This window comes from Mixophyes fleayi, chromosome 5, assembly GCF_038048845.1.
Source record: "Mixophyes fleayi isolate aMixFle1 chromosome 5, aMixFle1.hap1, whole genome shotgun sequence".
In the NCBI taxonomy this organism is placed as follows: Eukaryota; Metazoa; Chordata; class Amphibia; order Anura; family Limnodynastidae; genus Mixophyes; species Mixophyes fleayi.
In genome coordinates, this window is record NC_134406.1 from 32930606 (window position 1) to 32952586 (window position 21981).

At 38.1% G+C, this 21981-nt stretch overlaps 1 protein-coding gene across 1 annotated transcript in view; it reads left to right on the plus strand.

The window, feature by feature from the left end:
- The window catches only part of MYO3A (myosin IIIA), a 159429-nt gene that overhangs the window by 85539 nt on the left and 51909 nt on the right, over positions 1–21981 (plus strand). Inside the window, exons 20-27 of the mRNA XM_075211975.1 lie at positions 3219–3372; positions 6220–6308; positions 9341–9470; positions 11072–11151; positions 11564–11638; positions 13123–13328; positions 15782–15893; positions 18442–18604. Of these exons, the coding sequence (XP_075068076.1) occupies positions 3219–3372; positions 6220–6308; positions 9341–9470; positions 11072–11151; positions 11564–11638; positions 13123–13328; positions 15782–15893; positions 18442–18604 (1009 nt within the window). The remainder of the gene's footprint in view (positions 1–3218; positions 3373–6219; positions 6309–9340; positions 9471–11071; positions 11152–11563; positions 11639–13122; positions 13329–15781; positions 15894–18441; positions 18605–21981) is intronic.

Below are 21981 nucleotides of genomic sequence, written 5' to 3' on the forward strand. Positions count from 1 at the left end.
CACCCATTATGCTGCACCGGGTGTATGCATACGCATTTTTGGTGAGTATGCACACGCACTTCTGGTGCACATGCGCATTATGGAAAAGCTTACCCTATGCATTAAAAAATTGGAGTACATCTAACTCAAAATAAAGCCCATCACAGTTGGTATTATAAAGAAAAATGGAAAACAACCAATATATTACATTTAAAAACACAATTTAAGGAAATAAAGCTGTACACACATACAGTATATTTCAATTTCTGTTTTGCAGTAGATTTACAGTAGAGCTACTTCATACTTGCCAACTCTCCTGGAATGTCCAGGAGACTCCCGAAATCCGGGTAGGTCTTCCGGACTCCCGGGAGAGCAGGCATGTATCCCGCATACTGGAATTTACTTTGCAAAATGACGATATTCACGGTGAATCGTGTCATTTTGGCCCCACCCCCCACGACAAAATGCCGTTTTTGTTGCGGGTGGGGCCAAAATGACACGATTGACCGCGCCCTCCCTCCCTCCAACCACAACCCTGCCCGGGATCTCCCGGAATTCTCTTTTCAAAGGTTGGCAAGTATGAAATACTTCTTTCCATAACTGTGAAAATATGCTTTGCCTATTTAAATATTTCATATGATCTAATCTGATTTCAACACTTATTATTTCTATAAATAATATTTAATTATTCTTATTTTAGACCAAATCATTTGCAGCTACTTGGATTAATTTAGATATTTATATAACAATTATATTTTTCAAGCCTAGAATAAATTATATTGTTGTAAACTCCCACAGTTTGCAAATGAGGTACACAACACTGGGATATGAACAATTTCATATCTAATGTAGTGTAAACCTCTCTGTTTCTCATATCTCAAATGTACATTGCTGTGCGGTTTATTTTCAGCCTTACTTTGTGTGCACATTAAGGACATTTACAATGCAAATCCTTCTGGTTTCATTTGCATTTCTGTTGCACGCAGCTATATGTCACTGATGTGACCTTTGCAATTGCTCGTGATAGGTCAATTACAGGATTATGTTTGCTCTGTGTATATGCAAATGCTTTATATGCATCACTGATGTAATTATGAACTTTCTGTTCACCAAATCATCATCATGTCACCTGCAGATTTTAGTGATGTAACAGAATAACTTTTCACATTTTTTTTTCATAAAATCATGTTATACACTTAACATTTTGCTGGTTGTATTAAAAACTGATTTACATTATATATATATATATATATATATATATATATATATATATATATATACATTTTGTTTAGACTTGACCACAAATCTATGTAGGCACACAACCCTTGTTACCGTAAGCCCTCCCCATCCACAAGCCCTGTCTCTTTTACACTGAATATTCATTGGTCCCATCACAGAACATAACCGGATAGCCCCTCCTTAGATAAACTCACAACAATTAAATTCTTGAAAAAAAAAAGTTTGTGCTGTTCAGGCAAAAAGCTGCCTCTGCGGACCCTAAACCCCGGTATATTTTCCTGGCTGTCATATATTTGCTGATGTGTGCATATACTCTAGGGTAGAGGCAAACTTTTATTTCTGAAAATATGTCTTCCAATAATTGCCACGGAGTTATTATTGGCTGAAAAAAGAACTTAACATTCAGCAGCAAACAACACTTATCTTTTATGACTGAGAACAAAACAGAAAAGCACTCAAAATATAAACTTTGACCTGGTAGATTGTTTATTAGGTTGAATTAAACATGCCTCCCAACATTAAAATCCCTGGAAGTAGGACAGGGGGAGGTACTACCAAACGATGAATGCATGGCCAAATCACAGTGAGGGCATGGCCACACCCCCCGAGGGCTACCCAATAGAAATCTCCCTTCCCCCCAACGTTTCCAATTGTAGAACAAACATTTCCCCGAGTGAGATAGATCCTTAAAATCAGGACTGAGATATGTAAATTAGCCACATGTCTTTTACACAGAACATTCCCTAACTCTTCTGCTTGGGCTACAGTGCAGAAAAGATGCTTTTCCTTCCCCAAATGAATTGATTCTTCATCCGCTAATTTATCATCGCTGATGAAAGATGAATGTTTACATATATCCTGTGCATGCGAAAAATTGCTTTTTACTTTATGCCATATCCTAGACACATATAAACATAGAAACATAGAATTTGACGTTAGATAGGAACCGCTTGGCCCATCTAGTCCATGTTTTTAATAACCTATGGTAACCTCAAACTCTATTTGGTCCTTTAATCTTTGTAGGGATATTCTTATGTCTATCCCAAGCCTGTTTAAATTGCACTCCTTTATTAGCTTCTACCACCTCTGATGGGAGGTTATTCCGCTTATCCACTACCCTATTTCCTCTGAACCTACTTCCCTCCAGTATCAGTGCATGTCCTCGTGTTCTAATACTTCTTCTTTGAAGAATGTTTCCCTTCTGTACCTTGTTCAAACTCTTGATATATTTGAAAGCTAATATCATGTCCAATGTCGATATAGGGCATGAAGGGCCCACAGTGGGAATACAATAGTAGAGGCCTACCAGAGGGGGTGTGGCCAGCCACTAAAGAGGCGTGACCAAACTACTAGAGGGGATGTGGTCAGCCCACGAAGGACAGATAGAACCATAGTGTAGTATATAAAGAATGCAGTGTGTATATAAAGAGTACACAGTCTTGGGCAGAGCAGTTACCAAAAATCTGGATTGGCCCACTAGAATCAGAGTTCTTGGCACTTTCACCACCTATGGCTGCAGATTAATTTAGTTGCAACTTGTCTGGATCATGGAATGTTGGGGGCTCTATTTGGGAAATTATATTAAGAATAAAGCCTAATAATCACATAATCTGTGTGCGCCGAGAACCTATTTACATTTCTGATACTACTCTGTGCCTTTCTGCTTCCTCCCCTTCTTCATCGCTCTGCGCCTTTCTGCTTTTATCCCCCTTCGTCATCACTCTGTGCCTTTCTGCCTTTCTGCAGAGCCATCAGGCGTCGGGGCTCACCCGGGGAATAACCTGGCTCACCGGCGGGCCAGTCCAACCCTGATCATGTCCCCCCTCTCCCTTCACTGCTCCAAACTACAGTGCCAAATGCTGGCCATCCAACTCAATTTGAGGCTGCAATTTATTCCCTATAATTGTATTCATCGAGATTCATAGGCTTTCATTGTGTGAGGTGAAATTTTTTTTTACCTGAACATCTGAAACATTAATATAACTTTTTTTTTCTTTAAGAATGAATATTTAAATGAAGATGTGGATGCCAGAGTTATTGAGTATGAAGATAACAGGCCACTTTTGGACATGTTCTTACAAAAACCAATGGGTTTACTTTCTCTTCTAGACGAGGAAATTAGATTCCCAAGGGCAACTGATCAGACCCTAGTAGGTAGGTACTTTTGCAATATGCTTAGAGTTGTAATGTTAGAAAAGACTTGATTAACACATTGATTTTTTAAGCAAATGTTTACTACAATATTAACATTATTAGTCATTCTTTGTTGTATATTAAATAGGTATTCACAATTTCTTAAAAAGTATTAACTAAGACACCTTCTAGCCCTAGCTCCCAACGCCACAAAGGAGTTACCTGCTAAAACTATTTGCTTAACTGTCTCCAACAGCTAGAACCGCTACCTAAATCAAGGCCAGACTTCACCACTCTCCAGAAAATTAATTTTGTCTGGGGAGAGCTTAACCTTCTTGTATCTCATCAAGTGGCCAATAAGCTTATGTGGCTGAATCAGCGTTATTATGAAAAGAAGTATGTTCTAACTAAGTCTAAAGAAAACCTGGGCGCTACAAAATAAAGGAATGTTATTATTATAATTAAGTGAAAGCAGCTGCCAGGAGGAGAATGTGCGAATCCCAAAGTTGTAGCATCAAATGGAAAAATCCAAAAGAAAAAGAAAGTTTGTCCCGGGCGCTAGGTAAATCTATGAATATATTCTGCAAATAATTAAATGCACAAACATAAGGTCCCAGATACAGCTGGTCATAGAGGGAAGAGACAATCCTCCAATATAAGCCAAACACAAAAAGGACAACACTGAACTGCACAGATAGGTCCTGCAGATTAATAACGCACCAATATAAAATATATAAAAATGGATATATTTTCTGTTGGTGCATTATTAATCTACAGTTCCTATCTGCACAGTTCAGTGTTGTTTTTTTGTATTTGGCATCAAATTGAAAAGGATAAAAGACTGGCTATGTTGAATACTTAAAGAGTATAAATACTCTGCCATGTCAGAAACAAATAACTTTTATTGATTACAATCATATGAGTATATCAATATCATACACAATATACCAGCTGGTAATCAAGAAAAATGATTTAGGTACAATTGATGCATACAATATTAAAAACAAGTACACTTTGAACAAACTCATCATACAAATTGACAGGAATATTAAGAGACTTTTCCTCAATACCAGTATTGCTGGGAACTAAATCTGCAAACATATATTTATACACAACCGATATCCTCTTTTAAACACTTTCTTTAGAGACTATACAACTAATCCCTGACAGCTATGTGACCACTACTCATACTGTTCCTGTAAATTTGTATTATGAGTTTGTTCAAAGTATTGTTGTTTTTATGCATGCATTATTTGTATCAAAATATTTTTTTATTGATTAATAGTTGGTAAATTGTATATAATATTGATATACTCATTGATTTTAATAAATAAAAATGTATTTGATTTTGAGATTGCAGAGCATTTATACACTTTAATTGTCCAGTGCAGTCTTTTTTCTTTTTCATTAATATGAAAAGGGCGATAATGCTGACAGGCTATTAGCCTCTAAACTTTGCGCTAGACTCTCAGCCTGCAAACTGCCGCCTATTAGGGACTCCCCTGGGTTTGTTGTTTACAACCTAAAATGATCCCTTCTGAATACTCAACCCTCAGGCGCTGTAGCCCGGCAGCAGCAGGTTAAAGCAAGAGGAGTTTCTGTCTACAGCACACCTACCTAAACTATCCCCCCAAAAGGGGCTCAGCTCAGTGCCCACATCACTCCAGATGAGGTTGAGCAGGTGGTCAAGTATCAGAAAGCTGGAAAGGCTCCAGTCTCTAATGGCTTCTCAGCTGCCTACTACAAAAAGTTTGCGGATATTTTCATTTCCGCATCTTTGCACCATCTTCAATTCCAACCTCAAAGGATGCCCGTGCTCCAAGAACTCACTGGAATCAAGAATTATTTTTACGCAAAAAGAAGGGACAGATGTTCATAGCTGTGCAATTTACCACACATTCTCCCTACTCAGCAATGATGTTAAGCTTTATGCTAAAATCCTTGCGAACAGTTTCAGTTCTGTACTCCCCTCCCTGATGCACTATGACCAGGTAGGCTCTATGCCTGATAAACAAGCTTGGGACAAGACGAGGAGAACCATTGACCTTCTCCACATCCTTAATACCAGGATAACTCCCTCAGTCGTTTTATCCTTAGATGCAGAAAAGAACTTTCATAGGCTATCATGGCAAATCATGTCTCACACTTTAATGCACTTTGGCTTTAAACAGCATTAGACACATGAAAGGCTTTAACGAACTGTGAAAACATATAACATGGGTGTCCCTGTCTTCTCTTTCAAAAATATGGAAACCCTACTAGCATGACCAGTGCCTCACATGAAATAACCTGATGTTAAATTCTCAAATTTGTACTTGTACGAGGCAAAGTATAGGGGATAGTGAAAGTACAATTCTTTCTTAGGGATGCATACCCTGAAAATATCCCTGTGCTTATTACTGCTGTAGAGTTTCTCAGAAGTCCCCAGTGATAAGCAAGTATGACAGAGATTGTACAGCATCATAGATTTCTTATTTATACTTTCTGCTGATTTAGCTTGACTAACACAATGAAGAAAGAATGCAGAATATTTATTTACCAAGCCTTCAATACTGGAATAGCGCACAAAATCTTAATACAAGTTGCAGCATACATTATGCTGTCGAGACATTTTTTACTTTATAAGTATATGGTTGCAAGAAATAACACTTACCATATGTCATATTATTATTGTTGTATACCTGCCTACTTGAGAGAACTAATTGTCTATGATAAATCCATGATAGGTTTATTATGTCCAAATATTAGAAACTGCTTTTATGTCAGTCCAGTCACTATTGTTTAAGATGAATCAATATTGAAACAGAAATGTTATAATGCTTGCATAGCTACATTTTATGATGCTTACTTAATTTGTATAATTTCCAGAAAAATTTGAAGATAACTTAAAATCAAAGTATTTTTGGAGGCCAAAGGGAGTGGACCTAACATTTGGAATTCATCACTACGCAGGGAAGGTAAGGTGAAGCATCAAAACTAGAGATGCCTGAACCATTTCAGTCAGTTTGAAATTCAATTGAACAGGTCCAGTTAGCCGATCTCTTGAACTTCTGGTTAAACCTCAAAAATATTGAAAATAATTTATAGTTAAAGTTTGAACCCAAAGTTCGAGTTTGAAGTTCACGTTGGCAGCGCGCAGTTAAAGATTTTAAAATAAACTCTAAAATGTTCCCATTTCTGTTTCTTTTATAGTATTTTTAACATTCTTTAATTTTGAACAGTGAACATTATTGTGTTCAAATTACCATTTGAAGTTGGTATGCACCATTTGCATGGGGAAAATGTAAGCATAGTATACAATGTAATAATATAAGCTTGAACAAGTTTGAACGTATGTTTGAATTAGCTTGAACATAGTCTAACCTGCTCACCTTGCTCAAATTTTGCTCAAATTGTTTAGTCTATCTAAAGTTCAAGAATTTATTGTGACTTTTTGAATGAGTTCATCAAATGGGTTTCTTGAACTGGTTCCACAAGTTAGTTCAACAAACCAGTTCACGTACTCCACTGAAACACATCTCAAGTCACAACCTAGATCTTAAAAACCGTAACAATAAAACAACAGTATCTTTACAATATTGCACAAGTATTGGAACAGTGTATGTACAGTATACATACGTTTATTTATATAGCACAATTAAGTACACAGCATTTTCTAAATTTACAAGAATCCATACAAATACATTGCACTCATTCTCTATGTACAAATAAATAAAGCATGAAAAATATTGTCCACTGGAAATATTTTATTTTCACTCAAAAAAAGTAGTGTTATAAAATTCTATAATAAAATACTATGCATGTTGTTCAGTTCTGCATAACATGACCCACAGAAATTAAATAAAGTATTTAGAGGTTAAATCCTGCTGCTCATTTTCCTTTGCTTAATCTGCTCATTCCTGACATTCTGTATAGTGTTGCAAAGCCAAATACGCTACGAACAAAGCTTCACATATATAGTCTAATTATTTAAATTAGTTTAAAGGGTTTTTTGGGTTTGTTTTAAATGTTATTGTAACATGAAACACCCCATTTCCATTTAAATTACTTTTTTCTCAGTTTCTCATGATGACATTCACAACAGTTTGTGAGTTCAGCAACATTGTGTAAATATTCAGCCAGAAACCTGTCAAAATACAGTCGAAGTAAAAGGAAATTCTTTTGTGGTTGAAAATATGTGTAATTTATCTTAGATGTTTTATTCACAGAGCCCGATTCAGATAATTTGTTTTATACGTGTGAGACATCAACAGATGGCACAATAGTTACTTTGTAGAGATATGAGTAGCAGAATTTGTTTACTTTCATAAATTGGATTTGGACTGTTTCCAAGATCCCAATTTAGCATGCATAACAAAATGCTTGCATAGTTTACTCCATATGTAGAGTTGATCATTAAGTAGAGGACCTGATGAGATAGGACCTACAAAATGGAAGACTTTATGTGTAGAGCTTGCAGTAGCAAGTATTTGTTCTCTGGGGTCAAGTTGGCATTCCAGCCTTGACGTATTGAGATTTGCCTGACTTGGCACTAGTAGTTACTGCACTGGACGTTCATATTTCATGGACTGAAGAGCTGAGATGGTTCAATGGAGGATGGGAGGGGGAATCTGGTACTACACTCTGCTCTACACATCAGGCCCTCCTTGGAGGAGTGTGACCTCAGCGTGAGCAGAGACAAAGCTCACAGGGCGTTACCCCACCATTCATATAAGAAGGTGGGCAATGAGCTGCTAAAACTACCTTCTGGGAAATGGAATTGTCCTTTAAGGATCTACACAATTTGCAGAGTGAACTTCTTTTGTTCTTGGAACATTGTAATAAATCAATTGATGAAGCATGATATACACACACTGTAAAATGCTTGATTTTCCTTTGGTGTACTTAGTTTGTCCAACGCACTTTGAGGTGCAGCCCTACTCCCTGCTTTTGGGAGGTGCCTCCACAAACTACAAGTGTGCATAAGTTTGCGGGGAGGTAGAACAACCTATAAAAGGGCCACTTTGCAAATGTGACAACATCACATCAGAATCCAACCTCCTACCACCCCTTTCATTATAGTTTTTGTTTTTCTCCTAAATACTACATAGTTTCGACCTGATTTATGGCCTAAATTAAACCTGATAGTGAGGTGTCATTGGGACTGTCTTTAGTATGTGTGACAACTGTTGTACTTTGTTGTGTGTGAAGCTTTTTATTACATTACTCTGAGCGTGCCTAGATAGGTGCCTTCCCACTAAAGTTGCACAATTAAAATATAGGTTGAGACCCTGCACCAGCCATATCCCAGTTGGGTCTTTATTTTTCTTTAGTAAAATGAAAATAGATATGAGCCCCATTGCAAAGCAAGGAACAACCATAAAAATGCACCTCATCCACCTCTTTTTTCAGTTATCGTGGTCCGAAAATGAAATCTTGTTTTTGCACTGCCCAGAAAAAGTTGGGGGACCAGTTTACCTTCTCTGTACTTAGCAAGAAAAGTCTACTCTGGCCAACTCTTACTCTATAACTCTAGTTGCACTTGCCCAAATCAAGGCACTAAGTTCTGTGCTTGGTCATTCTCTGCTCGTAAATGACCTCCAATGTATTAAATCAAATGGAAAGTTCTTTACGCAGTGTAGCTACGAAAGCACTATTCACCTAAGTGAAATCTTAAATCTTATTTAAATAATAATGACTCCTAATACTGACATTTCAAGAATTGCTTGATGAGATTTTGACTATAACCTAATAATAAAAAGTAGTAGCTGAGTATTGTGGCCACAGTGGATGTAACTGTCATTCTACATTTTATTCTTTGACAAACACTTTAACTACATTTTCAGACATAAATCAGACAGAGAGAAGGCGATAATAAAGCAGTACGCGTACGGAATAACTGTTCATTGCTGCAGGAAATTGCTTGAGGAATTGAAATATCTTCGGTCACATTGAAACACTTTAATCAGTTGTTCTAGTCTTTGATTTTAATAATGTATTTTATCTTAAGGTTCTCTACAATGCAGCTGGTTTCCTAGAAAAGAACAGAGACACTTTACCAGCTGACATAGTACTTCTTCTGCGATCATCCGAAAACAATCTAATTCGCATCTTAGTAACTAATCCCCTAACAAAAACAGGTACATCTTTTGTTACTCATTTTATAACTTCATTTTTATTCAAAATTATTAAAAATTTTACCTATATATAAGTCAATGACTAGTCACCTTATTATATTTTTGGATGGACATACACACAACACACAGAGGGGAAGGGAGAGTACATGTCTGGCTTTAAAAATCTTGATCATTCGGCATCAAAGGATAAATTTGTAAGATTAGTTCTTTGACTTCTACTTGTGGCGGCAGATTATTATTAAAAGTTATTTATATAGCACTGATATATTATGAAGCGCTTTACAGAGAGAAAAGTAATCATTCACAGTCCTTGCTCCGGTGGACATACAATCAGAATGTGCTCTACACAGACACAAACTAAGATCAATTTCATCACAAGTCAACAAACCATTAGAAATTTTTTGGGAGTGTGGTAGGAAACCGTAGCACCCGTAGGAACCCCACACAAATACAGAAATTCCACATAGATAGGGCCCTTGTTGGAATCAAACCCATGACCCCAGGGCTTTGAGGCAGTAATGCTAACCACTGTGACTCCGTGCTGCCCCTGGTGGTGGCAAATATCTTGCCGATATCTTGCCTAAATGTTTGCACTATTTTTACATTGTGGAGGAAAGTGGTGGAAGGGGAGAGCTAGAGAACACTGGTAGCATTAATGAAAACATGTTCAGCTTTATAACATTTAGGTCTGTTCTTTTCTACATATACATTTCTTCTGTTATCATTAATAGAGACATTAATACCGTGCTTAGACTCTTGGGGCCTAAGTCTTAAGGAAAGTAAAGCAAAAAAAGGAGAGAATGTTCTCCGGGACAATTCATGTTACAATGCATGGGGTGGGAATTAGTTTATTATTTTGCACATAAGTTAAATACTGCCTGTTTTTTATTCTAGCACACAAATACTTGATACCTTTATTTTCACACTGAAATTTAAAGTTCATCTAGGACATACCCTATCCCAACCGTAAATCTGTCCCCACATTTTAAATTTGCCACCCCCGCCAATGCAACATGGTTTTGCCCAGATGCAAAGTTACTCATTTTTTTGCTATGTTCTCCTTAATGTCTCAGGCCCTTGATATGTTTGCACATTTTCCATGTATTATCTCTATGTTCACATTTTTATTTACTAATAAATTGCCCCTATTCGAAATAGAACAGATGAAGCAAAAAATAATTTAAAAAATATGGTTAAGATAGTCAGACTTTGGTGATTGTTGGCATATATCTGTTTTCAAAAAAATGTATGCGTTCCCCTTATCTCAAAACAGCAGGGAAACGTCTAAACCAGAATAATGTTCTCTAAACTACAGCAATATACAGTTAACAAGAAGCACAAACTAAAAGATGGTTTACTGGGTACACAGGGCTGGCCTATAAAACAGACACAGATCAGACTGCAGATATTGCAATCAAATGTGAGATAAAAATAAAATTACTAATCTATCAATTTATGTACATTTGCACATGATAATGTTCAATTACAATTATGCATTCATTTCATATGTGCAACTTCAGCTGCAATATATATGAAAATCAAAATAGATTGTATAATATTGCGGATAAAGATATATGATAGATTTTGGCTTTTGCTATTCTCAGGCAATCTCGCGCATACAAAAACCAAGGCAAGAATAAATTCACAAACATGGTCAACGCAGAAGACATCCAGTCACAACAAGGTAAAAACATACATCACTTCTTACGCTAAACATTGTAATGAATGTGTAACCTCATGTAACATCCTGATTCTGTTTTATTTCTATCAAGCTGGATATCTTAATGTTATACAATTCTTGTTACTTCTGTGAGGTTAATGCCTTCTGTCTGTCAGCTTGGCTTTGCTTTGTAGATCAACTGACATCTTTCTTCTTAACATATGTAGGCTGTAGGAAAATACTGTATAACATTACATTATGGAAACGATATACTTTGCAGTTTCTTTGAATAACACAAATTTCACTTTGAATAGTAATATGCTCCATAAGACTTCATAACATACTGTTTTTGTAGAATGCAATGTCATCTTTTCTAAGACAATGCTAACTGTAGAGCTTAATTGTCACATTGCCTTTATGTGTGTTATCCCAACAGGGTGAGTTTGGAGACACCCATCATCCTAGAGAGACCACCAACATGAAAACGCAAACAGTGGCTTCGTATTTTAGGGTAAATTGTTCCAATTTGTAGTTTTATGATGTATCTTTCTACTCTCAGAGCACATAGCGGAGGCAGACATTTTGTGGGCCGGACTGATATTTATGTGAATGCAGCAAATCACTAGGAACCAGTGACATCACTGCGGTACTTCATAGCAATATTAATGGAGGTCCTGGTTTCTAATTATATTAATTGGCTTAATTTTCACAAATATGGGTTCAGCCCGCAAAATGATGAAAGGTGCACTTTAAGGGGTATATTTACTAAACTGTGGGTTTGAAAAAGTGGAGATGTTGCCTATAGCAACCAATCAGGTTCTAGCTGTCATTTAGTAGAATGCACTAAATAAATGACAGCTATAATCTGATTGGTTGCTATAGGTAACATCTCCACTTTTTCAAACCCTCAGTATAGTAAATCTAGCCCTAAATGTTCTGGGTTAATGAGACAAATAATTTTATATATTTAAGTGTTCTGTTCAATTTGTAAAGAACCTACATACTGTAGACAATGTTTTGTCGGCGATAGAAAACACTGACCTCTACCAGAAGAAGACTGTTCAATATACACAGCTTAGTATTCAGCCACTGTAGGTGAATATCACTGCCAATATTTGTGGGCTATTAACTGTTGAAAATATATTCTCTTGACTCAGTTCTTGCCATCCAACTTCTCCCAGCAGAAAATGCACAGTTTTGTACTCCCACTGCTGCTTCTGTCTTGGTCCATAAATCTATTTGTTTCCTCATAAAAACACATATTTGCATAAAATTATGTGGCTAATATCAAAAAAGGGATTTCTGTTGCACCTTCAAAAATTAATTTTATTATGTGTGACACTTATATATTCTGCTCTAGGCTGGGACCTAGTGTTCTATGCCAATCCCCCAGTGTACCAAGGGGGTAGTTAGGGACTGGATGATTGCTGTCTAGGTTCAGTAGTTGGACGGCATAACATCTCAGTTTAGTAAGAGACTCAATGTCACTGGGTTTGCATTGCAGCCATCCAATTTTCAGCATATTTCTAAACTTTGCTGACGTTAAACCTTCCAGATATTCTAGCTATTCATCGCTGGGCTGTCACTTGTTTAGTAAGATACCCCTCCAATTACAGGAGAAGAGGAGCCATCAGAATAGCAGCAAGTACCTCTTTGCCGAAGAGCACCTTAACATATTAAAAATGATGCTGTTACTGTTGATATCTTACCAGATCACATTACAGAATGGGAGCTCCTACAGGAATAGAACGTTGTTTGTCAGATGAGCACAACATGTTTCAAAAAACGTATTACCTGCACCCAAAAACACATATACATACAGAACACCCATTTAATGCACCGTTTAACCTACAGAATATACTAGTCATGTATATTGTTGGTTATATAATTTGTTGGTTTATGACTACTGCAGTTACAATGATGTCTGGTGGTTGATTCATTTGTAAACCATTAGATTTTTAGATATACTCTATTAACTTCATATTTCTATTTTAGTATTCCTTGATGGATTTATTGTCAAAAATGGTGGCTGGTCAGCCGCACTTTGTACGTTGTATCAAACCAAACAATGACCGTCTACCGAGTAAGTTTGATCGGGAGAAAGTACTAGTACAGCTGAGGTACACAGGTATTCTGGAGACGGCAAGAATTCGTCGGCTAGGCTATTCACACCGGTTTCTTTTTGCTAACTTTATAAAGCGGTAAGTGCAAGACCAAGAATGCTAGAAGTCATCTCAGTTCCGAGGCCTCGGGATTAGTGCTTTTACAAAGGTCTCGGAACTCCGGGATGACTTCTGATATCCTCTTTATGTTACAGTTCTAGTTATATAGTTATATTATTCCTTATGACATAAATGTTTTAATTTGAAACTAAACAGGTTGCAGGTACTAGGTACTCTTCATAGCAATGTGTGAATGAGCAAGTAAGATTATGTGGGTTTATAAATGGCAAAGACAGAGCATTTATTATTCGTAGCGGTTCAATGACCACAAGTATACAATTATTTATCACCTGCTCATATTGCACATTACAAGGGATTGTTTGAATATAACATGTGCCATCAGCAAATTGGTGATTTTAGGTTTTTAGGAGTTTATCTGCACACATCTCAGTTGGGAGATATGTCCAACTTCACACTGTACTACTTATGAAGGCAGAGCTACGTGTACCTAACAGTAGTGCACACAGTTTTGCCTGTTTATTTGTCATATATCATAACCCCCCTGTCTAAAGTGCCCCGGGCCCCCCGGACCCTTATTCCAGCTCTAGCTATACTTTAGTGGTTCTTACATTGATTCCATTGCCTGCCTTCTACCTTGCATTGGTCCCATTCTCAGATCACTTTGTTGAACATATGGCCAGCCCCCATTGCACGGACAATATAATTAATCCTGCCTCATTTGCACTTAGTATATCACCAGCAAACCCTTGGAATAGCTCTCCCCTTCACTTATGCCATTGTCTGCCACCCCTCCCTGCACTGTTATTAAATTAAACCACCCCCAATCACTGGGCACATTTAGGGCTCATACACAATTGTTACAAAAGAAGTGTTTTCTTGCAGATGCTTGAAGCATTTTACCTTTCTGGTGATCGCACTGGACAGCCATTTATTATAAGGATTATTTTTAATGCATTTTTTGAAACACGCAGAACGCATTTTTATATATTAAAGAGCGAGATTTGACTGGTAGTTTACAGCTCATGATGTCAGGAAAAGATGCAACAGTGCGTGAGGTGCTTATATGCTGCTCTGGCAGACTGATCAAATAGGATTCTGCCAACATGTTTCGTAATAGTTAAACTTATTAAACAAAGTCAGATATGTTTCCATGAAGGGAATTTTGGAAGGATGTGTTAGTAGGCAACTAAAGAAGTTCGAGCACAGACAGGGCCATCTTAACAACATTATGGGCCCCCGGACAAAGCAGTGCACCGGGGCCCCTTAGATATAGATATAGATATATAGATGTATACAGATACAGATATAGATATAGATATATAGAGATAGAGATAGATAGATGTACTTGCTCAGTGACTCTTGAAGGTTTTTTTGCAGGTTTTTTTCTTTTGCAGGATTATTTATTCTCATTAAGAGCCGTGCCTATGGGGCCCCCTTGCCCGTGGGGCCCCCGGGCAGCTGCCCATCGTGCCCAATAAAAAAAAAGATGGCCCTGAGCACAGAGACATAAACCAGTTGCAGATAATGTAAAAGGATTCATGTATTTTTATAGCACAGGCCTGGCAGCCTTTTCCCTGTTTTGCTTTAGAAACCCACTGTGTCTTAAGGCAGGTTTTCCTAAATGTTACTACAACCGAATTCCAGTAATTCTAAATCCCGCCTACTTTTGTGATGGCCTCATTTACAGTTGATTTTGACCAGCCCACATAAGGCAACTTCAAGAATTTTTTCCAGGGCCACTTTAAGTTTCCAATCCGTCCCTGATGTTGTAGGTTCTGCTCTGGACTGCAACTCCATGTCTGGGACCAGATAATTAAAACCAGTCCTGTATACAAAATAATAATTAGAGGTGTTTGATTTGGTTTATTTGATTCTAAAATTCGGTGGGATTACAATGTTTTGATGCTAGTGACTTTATTTGTGGATATTTGGCTGTTTAATAATTTTAAAAGACAGACAGCGTACTCTCCATCCCAAATCCTCAACTAGTCCCAGCGTTAGCCAAACTGCACTTGTTTTTTTACAAAGTCAAGTTGTAAGAATTTCAAGATGTGGGATAATTATTGACTCAGTCAGTTATTTCACTTGTGTTTGCTAAGAAAAGCCTTGAAAAGGGCCATAGTACAGAGCTAAAACTATAAGTGTACAGATTACAGGGGGACGGGGATAAAGAAGCAGGTAGACAAGAGTTGTACCCAGGCCAGATGAGAGCCAGCTCTGAGAGGTTAATGGAAGCAAGGTGCAAGGTTATGATCTATAGTATATATAGTCTATGTAGTTATTTACTGATGTAATTCTCCCATATGCTGCAACATCATGAGCGTTACTTCTATGTGCCCGGGGGGAGTGGCGAGGCCTCCCTGGCACTCTACAAAGTTATAAGAGTAAAACAACTCTTACTGTTTGCTGAATGTTCTATGCATTTTGCCAATACTTACAAATACTTACAAATAATATTTGTGTTTTCCAAGGTACTACCTGATTTGCTTTAAGGTTCATGAAGACCCTCCAGTCAGCCCAGAATGCTGTGCAGCTATACTAGAAAAAGCCAATCTAGACCACTGGGTATTAGGAAAAACAAAGGTAATTGCTTTATGGTTGGGGATGTCAGGAGAGATCACTGGGTTATTAAAGTGGTCCTTTGATGCTTTAATAACTGACATCCTGCTTGTCCTTATATAAGGTGACTTCTGCATCTGATCAGATTATTCATCTAGGGGGCTACAAGCAAAATTGTTGGTATTTCATCCAGAAGCAGAGTTAGGAAAGTGAAGGGCAACCTGATTGTCATCAAGGGCAACCTGATTGTCATCAAGGGCTACATGGGCAAACCCCATATCCTTCATAAGGGCTGCACATTACCCTTAATCACAGTAATAAGTTACATATAATCACATAACGAGATATATATCTGCAATCACATATCAGCAGACATTTTCATGTAAGATAAACTAGTTTTACAAACTCTACCAAAGAAATGTAGCAAATCAATGTGACTTCGGGGTGACCAGATTTTCCACCAGCTTTTTGAAAGTTAGGTCATACTTGCCCACTCTCCTGGAATGTCCTGGAGACTCCCGAATTCCGGGTAGGTCTCCTGGACTCCTGGGAAAGCAGGCAAGTCACCCACATTCTGCCCCTTCGCTACCAAAATGATGCGAATCGCGGGGAATCACAGCATTTTGGCCCCACCCCCCTTCAAAAATTATGATTTTGTTGCAGGGGGTGGGGGCAAAATGACACAAATTGCCTTGCCCCGCCCCTTCCACCCTCCCCAGGATCTCCCGGATGCCAGCAACAGAAAGTTGGCAAGTATGAGTTAGGTGAAAGGCTGCAGCAGTCACAATGCAATTCTGCAGAGAGGTTTTCCTATGTTAGCCTGTTGCACTTGTTGTTTTTACTGTGCCATATGAAGGAGAATGTTTCTTCACATGAGCAACATTCCATCACACTGGTACATTAAAGTCTAGCTTAAATTTCCTACCATGCTTTAAAAAAGTAAGCAGGAATCACACAGGTTTTTCCTGTGGAGAAAGGAGGGAGACCATGTGGTACAGACTGCACGCCCCCCCTCCTCTGATTGGTGCTAAGTTGTGCTAAGGAGGAGGTCATGTGATGCCACTGAGAGCAAATAATAAGATCAAGTTCAGTGTTAGTCTCTGTTTGATGTCCTGCTGAGCTTCAACCACTGCCCCTAGCTTTCAATAAGCAGCTGACAGGCCATAAAGCTGAGAAAGGGTCCAATAGGTCGTATAGCATGCCTCCCAACTGTATCGATTTATATGGGACAGTCCTTATTTGAGGGCCCTCTCTCCTAAGGACTCCAGGGGTGTGGGCATACCCCTCATCATGTTGTGGCTGTGCGCCCATCATGCTGTTTCCATACTGTCTGTCCTGAGGCCGCCCCTGGAAATGTTGGGACATATGATAAAGCAGGAAGGAGACAGAGGCCGCAGATGAATACTGCTTAATATCGCTTCACTTATGACTTAAATTAATCAAAAGGGTGAGGGGACATCAGGAGTGTCTTTATTACATTTGTCACATTTGTGTGTTAAATATTTCTTAGTTTATTACATTGATCCAAATATGCCTAAAAATAAGCTGTCCAGCAAAAGTGCAACTGGAAGGAACAAGATGCGTTCTAACGGATTGAACCCAATCTCTGTCAAATGTAGTTTCATCCATGTGTGTAATCCATACTCAGCAAGGATCACCCCTAAGCCAGCCAACGCCTCCCATCACCCAATGCAAACTTTTGCACCTCCCCAATCACCAACATCCATAAAGACTGCTGCAATTGCGCAAAGTAGCAATATGAACTTCAGTTTTTCATAAGCCGCCTAGCGGTTGACCACTTTACCTTTTACATTATTTCACTTACCAAGAGTTACCTTATCACCGTAAAATAAAGACACAAGACACTTGTTTGGCATATGAAAGGTGACAAAAATGTTATTGAATATTAAATTTTAATCAGAAATGGTGGCCAATAAATAGCAATACCAGTCAGCCTTCTGCCATATCCATAAACTTATTTTACTAAATATTGGGACACTTCTAGGCAGTGGAGCCCAGCTCTACCCCGTTTGGCTCATTAGCTGAGGCCCATCTGACTAAGTGGTGCCCCCAACTACCCCGAGAGTAGTATAACTAATTGAACATCCCTGTTAGGGCAGAGTGCCCAAAATTCCACCCGAATGTGTATTTATGGCCACTGATTGGACTGCTTTCCACCAACTGGAGCTTTCAGAAAGGGAAAAGTCTGGCAACAAACAAAGCAGAGAGACAACACAACAAAACAAAAATGCCCTGGGTGGTCAGGGACCTTTCCAGAAGGCAAGAGAAATCTAACTGCCACTTACCACACTTATAAGCCTTTCCTAGTGTAGCTCCTCCCTAAGCCTTTAAACTGATTGGCTAATGATTTCCAACCCCTTCATGATAACTTAGCTCTTGCTAAGCTCAATACTTTTTCTTTAATATAAACAACCTCAGCGTTTATGCTACTTTGGGTCACTTCCTGCCCTCTGTTATTCTTTTTATGATTTGTAAATTACCGTTATAATCATTAATTTGTTTACGGTGTGAACTATAATGTAGTTCTTGTTTCTTTATTGTGTTCTTTTAGGTTTTCCTCAAATATTACCACGTTGAACAGCTGGACCGAATAATAAAGACCATAGTCGGTAGAATTGTTTTTATTCAAGCCTGTGTGAAAGGATGGTTGGGAGCAAAGAGATATCAAAAGTTGAAGTATAAAAGAGAGCAAAGTGCAGTGAAAATACAATCAGGTAATCCACATTTGCAAACATTTTATGTCATTTTAGATGCCTTATTATTGAAAAACAATATTCCAACTGAGCTGCAATATAATGGCACCAAAGTGGAAGATTGCCTGTAATATTGCAGCAATATCAAGCAATTGACCTAATACCACAGTGAATGTAAAATGGGCCATGGTGCCCTATAATATTCAGATCTAGATCAAACAGATATTTATTGAGCATTCTGTTAAACGTGGTTGGAAGATGACTGCTATTGACTTTTATTTTCATCTTCCAACCACACAGGGCAGAGTAATGCTGGAAGTTATGCGGCAGCACATAGGGCCTGATTAATTAAGGAAAGTGTCGAACCTTAATCAGATTGTTCACCTGTAAGTGTCAGTTTATCAGTTATGAGCTCATCAGCTGGAGAGAATTAAATACACTCCATGTTTTACGTGTACAATTAGCTCTGCTTTATTAGTTACAAGTCCATATCTATATAGCACAAAATCACGTATTACAGAGAACTACGCCCCAAAAGGTTTTAACCACTCATGCTTCCCATTACACAGATCTTGCTACATTCTCACATTTTCACACAGGAATATTCCCCAGGGGGAGTTGTGTTATCTCCATCTGCTATATCCAAGGTCATGGGCATAATTTCTTGCAAACAATGAATTACTCCTAGGAGCTAGCAGCATCTAATCTGTCTTTAAGCTATAAGAGAACAAAATGGCTATAAGGCAACAAGATGGCGTCAGCTTAGCAAAATCACATTTCTCAAAAGTAAAGCAAAAAAAAAGAAGTTAATTTACACCTTGGCAAAACCATGTTTCAATGGAGGGAGAGGTACATTTAAAATGTAGTGATTCATGTTTGGGGTAGTGCATGTCCTAGATCAACTGTAAATGCCTATATAAAAAAAGCTATCAAGTAGTTGTGTGCTACATGAAAAAACAGCCAGTATTTATCTTACGCGCAAAATAACAAACTAATTTGCACCCCTTGCATTATAACATGGTTTTGCCCATGAGCAAATTTACTCCTTTTCTTGCTTTTCTCTCCTTAATCAATCAGGCCCATAGTGGCCAAATTGAACCTGTCACTAAGCAACAGCGCCAAATAGCAGGAATGGCATGTATGTGGCGGCTTTACAGCAGTCCTGGCTGGCTGCCTTCCGTTTATTGTACAGTAGTGAATAAAAAAGGAGGGGATGTGAGAGCTCAAACTACAATCTTTTCAATCTGAATTCATACAGGTCATCTGAAACCTCCAGCCCACTAGTAGGAAGGTCAGAAACAACTGAAATATATACATATTTTTCACTAAAAGACAGCAGACAATTTAAAGAAGAATTAATTATAAAATAATGTCCCCCTTCTCCCCCATACATAAAAGATATGTTTTGGTATCCAGGTTCCCCGCTGTTTGTAAGATACTCACTCCAACAGTACAGTCTCCTGCTGCACTTTGGATGCCTGACACCTAAGTACAGGGTGCGCACTGCAGCAGTTGTCCAATCAGCAGTTTTGATACAAGAGCTACAGAGAGTAGAGCTACAATTGAAAATTCTAATGAGTCATCTGGCCGGATAATTTGCTATTACAGAGGTCCCAGATTTGAGACCCCTGCCATTGTGGTAATTTGAGGGAGAGGATGATACTCAATAAGTTTATGTTGAATTTCTTCAAAAATAATATCAATTTATAACAATAATAATAAATAATATATTTAAAACCAGATTACTATGAACTGTGAGATATTAATTAAAAAGAAGATATGATGACTTCACTTAATATATTATTGATACTTTCACATTATCTGTATAGATAAAATATAGGAAATGTATGGAGAACTATTGGACAATATCAATGGATGTCTTATAATAAGAAGTGAAATACATTCAGTTATTGGTAGCATCCCGTGTCTATGCTAAGCCAAAATGTCTGCTTTTAAAGAGCAGTAAGCTGCCTAATGGTCTCCTATGTAAGGACAGCAAATATAAATTTTAGGGGTTCATGTTGAGTTGGACGCAAATTGTGTTGTCAGGATATAATACGCTCTTTTTCCTTCTGAGCATGTGTACAAAGCACTAGCTTAGGACTAGGGCTATGTGAGCTTGCGCAGAAGTAAAAAAGCATACTATGCACTGGAAACGCAAATTACGTCTAACTAAAATTACCCCCTTAAGCCAGCCACACACAGGTCAATAATGACGCTCAGGCCGACAGGATCAATGTCCAATTTGGCCACACATACATACCGTATTCTATAGAATAAATAGATATATGTATTTGCAAGTAACACTAGATTGAATACAGTTAAAAGGAGTAAAATAGAGAGAACACAGCAAGCCTGGGATATTTATATAGACCCAAAGCCCATCTCCAGCCCTGCAATAAAATCAAATAAGCACTTGAAATCTGCACCAATTCTGGTGTTTAAACAGAGGTAGCCAATCGGGCACAGAGGGGTCAAGCGATAAATAATTAATAACATATAACAAATATACAGTAGGGATGTTCACTGACCCCTGTGTTTTGGTTTTGGATCTGAATTAACTTCATGTTTTGGTTTGGTTCTGGCAAAACCGCCCTTGCAAGTTTTGGTTTTGGATCACGATTTTTTTTTCTAAAATCCCTTGGCTCTTTTTTTATCCCTACATTAATATTAACCTCAAAAACATTAATTTCCAACCATTTCCAGTAAATGTTTGTGACAAAAACACTGCTATCCCCTCCTGTTTCTGTTTGAGCAATGGCACTGAGCAATGTCACTGTAGACTGGAGAGTAACAAGAACACTGCTACCCCTCCTGTTTCTGTGTGAGCAATGGTGTTGGATTTCCTGGGGAGGTACTTGTGGAATCCAAATATGGAGATCCGACAAAGCAACAATGACGTTTTGCCTCAATTCAGATCCGAGGATGCGCGAAAGTAATGAGCCACCTCGCGAGCCTACTCGGATCCCCTAAGTTCGGGTGGGTTCGGTTTTCAGAAAACCGCGCCTGAGCATCTCTAATATACAGTAATCTTTAGTTTAACATAGAATGCTATTTTTGAGATGCTCCACACTGTTTTACCTAGAGAAACAGATACACATGATTTTCTCTGCAGTGCCAGGAATTCAGTTACCAAGGCAATACCTACGCTCCTGACTCTCGCTAAAGAAAGATGCTAATTTACTTATGACTTTCTGTTTGAGGCTTAAAACATGCCAATACCTACTGCATTACAAAGCACAGCACACTGTGCTAATAAGAGAAATATGTTTTTGTCTGGGAACCCACCTGGCGACATTTAAGAACACATCAAACTACAAAATACACATACTAACGGTAGAAATGGAGTTCATGCCCAACACCTTGATCTTGTCCCAGATATTGAACATTGCGCCCTT